The sequence below is a fragment of the Priapulus caudatus genome, unplaced genomic scaffold (genome assembly GCF_000485595.1).
Source record: "Priapulus caudatus unplaced genomic scaffold, Priapulus_caudatus-5.0.1 Scaffold226, whole genome shotgun sequence".
Lineage (NCBI taxonomy): Eukaryota > Metazoa > Priapulida > Priapulimorpha > Priapulimorphida > Priapulidae > Priapulus > Priapulus caudatus.
In genome coordinates, this window is record NW_014577287.1 from 309,580 (window position 1) to 318,354 (window position 8,775).

Here is an 8,775-nt window from a genome sequence, read left to right on the forward strand (position 1 = left end):
AGTATGTTACTCCTATGGAAGGGTTTGAACGTCCTATTTTGGAGCGACGCAGTCGACCTACTTTCGAGCCATGTCCACTTTTGGGCAAAAATGGAAATGGCCATAAGTCAGTTCAGGTTCAACGGATTTTGCTCATTTCTGGTATGTGAATGAATAAGGACTGGCCCCAACGATAACTCAAGAACCGTTTGACCCACATGTTTCAAATTGCATACAGTTGTTACTCATATGGAGAGATTTGAACGTCCTATTTTGGAGCACGCCAGTCGACCTACTTTCGGAGCCACGTCTACTTTTTGCAAAAATGAAAATGGCCATCTAGATTTATTCAATTTTGTTAAATTTTGGTATATGAATGTGTAAGGCTAGACCCAAAACAGTTGTTACACCTATGGAAGAGATGACAACGTCCTATTATGTTTATTTCGTCTAACTGGTTAACAACTCTACAATCATACCTATATCGTAATATTGTGTTTTAGATTCTTCGTTACAGTAATTTAATTGACTGGAATATTTTATTGTTTTTATTTGCGCGATATTTGAAAACCAAAATGGCGATCAATTTAGGTTAAATAGCATTTAGGTATAAATATAATTGCACTTTTGTGATTAGCCCTTGGTCTGTAACGTGCAAAATAAATTGTCAAATACGCAACTTTTTCGGGGTGGCAGCACGGTCGCAGGTGTCATGGCGCCGTTCAAATTTCGTAGCGTTGATGTGTAATTAATTATAACAATTAAATTAGGTATCTGGTGACAAATACATGTGGGTATAGACGATTTGTTATACAGTAAGTACAGTTGTATGCAGTAACATCCTAGAGGCTACTGTCCCTTTAATTATCCTTCATATGGAAAACTACAACTGTTCTCTAAACAAATGATGAATCATGCAAGTTCCATGTACCTTCATCTTTCTCATTTACTTACTAAGGAATGGATTATTATTAGAATAGTTATCTGACAGAATGGAGAATGGGAAAACAGATGGGAGTTATTACCACTGTAAGCTTTGCTTTAGAGTCGTTGCACTTTCGGTTTGTGTTGTTTTCAATTTCTGCCGAGACAAGAATGTTTTCTCCTGGTACATAGCCCATCCGAGGGATGCTTGCTTCACATGCAAGAGGTCCCTGCTTACAGCACCAACAGCACACATACTTCTCATTGCGGCCAGACACATGACTCTAAAAATGACAAAAGACACAAGTGGCATTCATGATCTAGGGAACTCTATTCGTGTATGCAAACGTTCATTACCTCTTCACTTCAAACCCCCACAGCAGACATTATTTCTGGTCCAGTAACCATATGTACTGAAGTAGTAGTGCTCACACCTTAGTTTCGTCACAAGTACGCAAGAATACCTCGATTAACAACTACGCTCGCACACACCTCGGCTTGTGGCAAGACGTTCAAGTCAAGCACACTGACTACAGTGAACATCTCTTTAACGGTGTGGTCAAACTTCCATGGCCGGTTTATGCAAGCTTTTGCATAATAGCGTACGCCACCATGTAGGCCTTCGAATGTTGAGGGTATCTGAGGCGGCAACCGAATGGCAAAGTCAAAGGCATTCCTGCCAGCAGGCATCATTGGGTTATCTGATGATCCCGGTTCTGCACAAAATAAAAGGCAGTTGCTCAAAATAAATACATTTAATTTTTAATCAAGTTATCCTAGTTGCGACAGTCTATGATTGTAGGCCCATGCTATTAACGCTGAGAGGGTCTATGTCCCCCAGGGTACTGCCGGAACGTACCCTGGTACTAAATACTACTATCTAATATGCCGGACCGTACCTCGCCTACTCCATTAACGAGTCTAGGGAGTCGCCTACGCCTACTCCCTAACCCTAACCATATCAGCTAGATAGTTACCAGGGTAGGTTCCGGTATACTGGACCGTACCCAAAGTACGTTCCGGCAGTATCCTGGGGGACATAGACCCTATGAGCGCTATTAACTGATGCATACCTTATAAGATCTGTGACACAAATATTATATACGATACCTTTTGTAAACAGAATAATTTCATGGTTGAAGTAGAGCTCGTCGTTATTATAATGGACGATGTGCGTGTGTTTGTGCTTTCCACTCCCACTGCTGCGGTGCTCTATCCAATGCACCTTAGCAGCACCATTAAGAATCAACCTGAGCCCTAAATTTAAGAAACTTAAAACGTAAAAATTACAGAGGTACGTACACTCATGATAGCATTGATGAATCATCACAAATAAATTAGAGTGCCGTTAGAATAGCCGTTAATTGAACAGTTCTCGATATATATGATTAAATACACAATTACATATAAGATATATATTAAAGTCAATTATGTCACGGTCTGTGATAACATTCCTAAAGTGACCTTTGTGTTGAACATGATGCAAGAACTATAAAATAATTTTATAATTTAGTTCATCATTAATTATAGCTCAGAGGGATCACAGTTTAGATAGCATAACCAACAAGTCATACAAGTTATAGTCAACCACAAAAGTTAGGCAAGGAAACAAAAGGAATAGGATCTTGCATTAACAGGTGTTACAGGTACGTGCAAGTTCAACAGATCATACATGCAGAAACTATCGATCCGTGTGGGCCCCAGAGAGGTGTTGATATCTATAACAATGTACTGTATGCTGATCATTAAACCGGTCCATGCAGGACCTATCAATCATTGGTTGACAGGGTTCTGGCCCAAATTAAGAATATCTGAGAGCACCTAAACTATATACTGTGTCCCTTTAAGAATCATTTACTACATAATGATGAAACACAGACAATGATATTATAATTACGACATGTACGCTGCAGTTATAGCTCACATACATGAAATAACCGTTAAAGCGACCGTTGAAACTATACTGCTCTATGGAGCAGACTCGTGGACACTCACAAAATCGCTATCAAAAACACTCGATGGAAAATACACTAAGATGTTTAGTGCTAGCCTATATACAATAATCCTGGAAGTCACACACACCAACAAAGTATTGTATGGGAAACTGCCACGAATGTCTTCAGTCGTCAAAAGTAGACGACTTGCATTGGCGGGTCGCATTTCCCGTCATGAAGAGCCCGCAGCGAAGTTACTGCTGTGGTCGCCAGATTCCAGGCGTCGTGTCGGTCGACCCAATATCACCCTGAAATCCCTACTACTTGAAGACACTGGACTCGAACCAGTCGAAATGAAAGTGGCGATGCAAGATAGATGCTCATGGAGGAAAAACTGCCAACGCGACGGAAGTCGGATGAATGAACGAACAGGAAATAAACTTAATCCTTCCATATAGTAAGTCATTGCCAATTGTTCAGTTTGTAATTACTGATTACCTCTCATAGACATGGGTTCATTGAGTTCCACTATCACTTGTCCAGAAAGCACCTGTCCTGCATAGTACACTGGTACTGGTTGTGTGTTATAAAACAATATCTGGAATGCTTTCAACTTCCCCATTGTATTGGCTGATGCTCAAATGTGCCTGGAAAGTCATAATGAAAGTGTTTATAAAAAATTAATTGAGTTTGTATTGGCCAGACTATACAACTGTCTTTATATTACTACACAATGTATATATATATATATATATATATATATATATATATATTATATATACATCTCTTTGTGTATTTATGCATGAATAGACATACATATGATATACATGTATTACCTGACAAGGGGCAAATATCATACGTGTGGCAAATAAGTAGAGATTCGACCTGTACACACCTTTTACATTTTATCTGGTATTTCTCTGATCTTGCATGAACTCCACTGGCACTGGTCGTATGCACTGCTTCAACATTTGTTAGTTATTTCATGTTCATGTCTCGTATCATACATCAAACAGTGCTTGCACATTCAATTCAGCCAAGTTGGATCTCTATGATTCAATTATTTCTGTAAAGCATAGAGCAAAATCAAACAGTGGTTAGATAAACCAAGGCATAATTTGAGAGGTAAATGATACCTTCACATAGTGAAAGTTGTACCATAAATATAAGGTGTAGCGGCATAATTCCACCCAAGTGCCACCCAATGAAAATATGCCCGTATATTCCCTTGCTTTCCTTATAACAACTTGTATGCCTACAACACTAGCTGCTCCTGCCACGTACCACTGTAAACGTGTAGTGTACACATAAGAGACAGGCCCTTGGAACAAAGTCACTAATAAATGAAAGTGTCAATGACACTATAGCTCACCTTGGGTGTGATAGAAGACGGAGATGATATTTAAAATTTGGTAAGTGTTTCATTTATGACGGACCGAAATGTGATCAAATGTCCTTACTCCCCGTTTTATACTAATAGAAATTTCACTGTTTTGTTTCAGGCTTAGTTCTGATGTGAAAATAAATGTTTCATATCTGAAAGTCTGAAATCTGGGCGAGAGATGGCGCTACGCCTAAATGATCGCCATTTTGGTTTTCGATTATCGCGCAAATAAATGCAATAAACTATTCCAGTCAAATTACTGTAATGAAAAATCTAAAACACAATATTACACGTAGGTATGATTAGGTAGGTAGGTAGGTAGGTAAATTTAACAAAATCGAATAAATCTAGATGGATATTTTCATTTTTGCCAAAAAGTGGGCATGGCTCGAAAGTACGTCGACTGGCGTGCTCCTAAATAAGACGTTCAAATCTCTCCCATAGGAGTAACAACTGTATGCAATTTGAAACATGTGGGTCAAACGATTCTTGAGTTATCGTTGACCGTAGGCAGTCACTGAAATGCATAATGAAATTGCTAAAATCTACCTAATTTGCATAATTTAAAAAAAATATCAAAACGCCTGTGATATTTATTCTTACTGACTTATGACCATTTCCATTTTTGCCAAAAAGTGGGCGTGGCTCGAAAGTAGGCCAACTGGCGTGCTCCATAATAGGACGTTCACATCTCTCCCATAAGAGTAACAACGGTATGCAATTTGAAACATGTGGGTCAAAACGGTTCTCAAGTTATCGTTGACCGTAGCCAAATGTTGACGGACGGACAGACGTACGACACCCCATGGCAATAGCTCATCTTGACGATGTCAATGTGAGCTAAAAATATAGTCATCGAATTTCTAAACTGCAGCCTAATTATTCTTTGTGCTACTGTAATAGCAATATATCAACTGACTTTCCTAATAAAACTTTGTATGCCTACAATACTATCTGTTCCTCCCACTCACTGCTGTGAATGCACTGCCAGCACATAAATGTAAATTAATGATACTATAACTCTATTTTATTAATAAGCATGCGATGCATGCATCAGGCTTTCATTTTTAAGGGGCGCGATCGCGCTCGCGCTCCACCGCGCACCCGAAATTGTGCCATGGTGCGCGCATCATCGCGCCTCATAAAAGTGGTTGAAATCGCGCACCAAAAGTATGTCTATTATGTTGAAATAGCGCTCCATAGAGTTCTCAATGTAGAGGGGTACAAAAGGGTTAGCAACACACAACAATTTGTGGTGTGTAAGTAACTGAACGTATGGCAGAGGTACAGGTCTGGTTACTACCCTCCGGTTTATATATATATATAAATACAACTAAACAACAGCATCCAAATACAGGTACCTATACGGTAGCCACAAGTTACCTGCTCGTTTTCTACTATACGTGGCAAGAAGTGGTTTTCTGCCGACGTGAAACAGTCGTAGGGCTGGAGGGGCTACATACGTGGCTACTACGTACAAGTAATTTGGCTAGTTTGTTGATGAATTTTGATGATATTTTGTGCTGAAATATGCAGGTACATGGATTAGAATCTCTAAGGAGCTCTCCATCATCCCTTTTAAAGGTGTGATTTTTAGTGGAGCTCTCCATCATGCCTCTTAAGGGTGTGATTTTTTAGTGGAGCTCTCCATCATGCCTCTTAAGAGTGTGATTTTTTAGTGGAGCTCTCCATCATGCCTCTTAAGGGTGTGATTATGGAGCGTGAAAAGTCCCCCTATGGTGTCCTAGGGGAGTCATTAGTAGTCCTCCTGTACTATTCAAATCTGAAAGCCTGATGCATTCACAGCAAACAGCATGCACATAGATAAAATATACAACCATCTATTATTAATCTATGCGTGCACAGTGCATTTACAGCATGAGCGGCGGGAACATCTGGCAGTATTTTAATCGAACGAGTTTTTATTAGGTGAGCAACTAGACACTTTGCGAGTACAGGAGCACAAATTGTGCGATTAGCGATTAGCAAAATGACCAAACACAGGCCAGTGCTTACGAAGTCAATACCTTATTTCTATTAATGACTCATTTATAAATGCCTGTGCACATAGGTTAATATTATAAAGTTCTCTATATTATTCATCCATGTGAGCGCATCACATTGCAGCTAACGTGATGACGAAATGACTCATTGCATGAGCAGAGCACTGGGAGCACTAGCTCTAGAACTATAGCCCTTCGCTCTGCCACAGGGCTAAAGCACAACTCACACCTTCGGTGCTCGCATTGGGGGATCGTGTTAGATATAGGTGCCTGTGGGCCAACCGGGCAGAAACCGAACCATCATCCAAAATGTAGGCAAAACCACGGGGCAGCCTATTACTCATGCATGGGGGTGAACTGACACATTTCTAATCATAAACATGTTGCCTGGCAACATTGTAATCAGCGCCAGTGCTATACCCTCACCCCATGAGTAATGGGCTGCCGTCCGCCCCTCGTTTTTTCTGTGATCTGTTCCTCTGGGGGTCTCAATCTGGACATCATCTCTATCATTGAACCCTAGGCGAGTTCCAAGAAACGGTATTGCTAGGGTTAGAATACCATATATTGACGTTAGTCATACAGCCTGGTCGGGTTAGCCTAGGCCTAGGGCCCACGATGATCGATCACGCACCTCCGTGCACAAACTGAGACTCACAAAATGATGGAGCAGGTGGGAAAGCACTGGCGTAGCTAAGGTGGGGCACAAGGGGGCCATGGCCCCTGTTGATTGGCAACAAAAAGCAAAACCAAAAATTTTCCTGTTGCCTCTCTACTGCGTCTCACAGGCTGGCCACACATTCCTGTTCACTTTCTGCATTGCCTGAACGAATCATGCTCTAAAATGAAGCATTGAGTCAAGTCTAACTCGTGTCTAGCAATGACCCGCACGATTCTCTGCGTCTGCATTCTCCTTTTCGTTGACCAGGAGTTACGTGAACTCGACATTAATGTCACGAAATCCTCAAAATGTTCCTGGTGTGCAAAATCGACGAGAGAAACTTGACATTGGATTTTTGAGATATTCTGCCAGACAGAGACAAAGAACATGACTAAAAGACAAGGAGATAAAATTCATTCTTTGCTCACGATTTTGTTGTTCAAAGTTCGAGCTTGATTGAATTTATGGTTCATAACTCTTCATGACAGAAGAAAGGAGAAATGGAATGCTCTTGTGGAATAACGTTTGATATAGTTCGAACTTACTAGCACGGCCATTTGGCATCGCACCTCGGTATTTATTTTCAAATCCGATTTCAACACTATTTTAAGTAAGCGTTCTCTATCAGGGGAGGCAAAAAACATGTCTTTTCATTCCTTTCCTTTCAATTTCCTTTTATTTTAATAGAGCGGCTATGTTTGGCAGCCTACCTTTGTTTTTTATTTCGAAACCAAATTTCAACATAATGGTTTTATTTTAAAGTGCTCCTGCATCAGAGGAAAGCAAAATACATTTTTTATAACAGACAAAATGTTAAATGTGACTCTTTAACGCGTATTAGTATTCTAAACGATGTAAATCTTTTTCTAATTTAAATTAAATTGGCATGTTTATTCAGTTGCAGTTCCAACACATCTACCTGTTTTTCCCGTAGATCTTTATTTCGATTTCATTCAATATGCCTCTTCTTCTTACTACACGTCGTGTGTAACCTCAGAGCCTTCCGGCGCCACAGCCAGGGGCCATCGTCCCACGTTGATCGGATCGGAGTGGAAAAAATAAAAAGCGAGGGAGGGCGGTTATAAGGGATTAGCATATGCCACTTCTCATATAAGTTACCCCTAATACTGAATTTTAGTGTGCAGAAAATGCCATTTTCATGCACGAATTTTCAAAAATCTCCCTACCGTGGGAGGGGGGATACCCCTCCCACACCCTACCCCCTCGGTCGCTTCGCTCCCTCGCCTTGGCCCCCCTGTTTCCAATTGCTGGCTACGCCACTGTGGGAAAGCGTGATCGCCAAGTTCTCATACGGCTCGCTTGTTTTAAAACTATCATAACAATATTACGATTAACCCACACATACATAATCATACAAATATATCGAGCTACTATTACTAATAGTAATAACAAATGTCAAGTGTACACAACAAATCGCTTCCATCTTGGTTTCTTTACCTTGCTGCGTTTTCTGTGTTTTCAAGCGACAGGTGGCGTGCAGAGCGGCTAGTCGGCGACTCCTGCTTGTCTATGGTTTATCTTGACTGAGCTATACGTGTAATAGCATTGTTAATTTCGTAATATATTGTATATAATCAGGAATTTGTCTATTAACTCCTGATATAATGTAAATAAATAAATATGTAATAATATGTAATATGTAGTAATATGTAATAATAATGTAATATGTAAATAAATATGTATTATAAATAATGTGATAAAATTGTTATTATATGTGTTATACGCGCAATCCTAAAGGTACTGGGTTTACATTGCCAACTTTGTGGTGGCGAATTGCCGAATTGTACCAACTTCGCAACTTCCCAACTGTCAATCGGCAGTGTAAACGCAAAAGTTGCGCGTCCAACCGATCGATAGCCATAGCAACTA

The 8,775-nt window shown here is 40.2% G+C and overlaps 1 protein-coding gene across 5 annotated transcripts in view; it reads right to left on the bottom strand.

The window, feature by feature from the left end:
• LOC106807628 (arrestin domain-containing protein 3-like) overlaps nucleotides 1–8,414 on the bottom strand; it is a 12,349-nt gene extending 3,935 nt beyond the window's left edge. For 2 of the 5 annotated variants that reach the window (XM_014810038.1, XM_014810034.1), the window contains exons 1-6: nucleotides 8,252–8,327; nucleotides 3,733–3,903; nucleotides 3,336–3,484; nucleotides 2,014–2,160; nucleotides 1,396–1,619; nucleotides 1,005–1,187 (exon numbers count right to left, since the gene is read on the bottom strand). In XM_014810038.1, the coding sequence (XP_014665524.1) occupies nucleotides 1,005–1,187; nucleotides 1,396–1,619; nucleotides 2,014–2,160; nucleotides 3,336–3,459 (678 nt within the window). In that variant the 5' untranslated portion in view covers nucleotides 3,460–3,484; nucleotides 3,733–3,903; nucleotides 8,252–8,327. Of the gene's footprint in view, nucleotides 1–1,004; nucleotides 1,188–1,395; nucleotides 1,620–2,013; nucleotides 2,161–3,335; nucleotides 3,485–3,732; nucleotides 3,904–6,882; nucleotides 6,901–8,251 lie in introns of those variants that run through there. The other 3 variants (XM_014810036.1, XM_014810035.1, XM_014810037.1) reach the window with 3 other exon arrangements.
• Nucleotides 8,415–8,775: the final 361 nt, after the last annotated feature.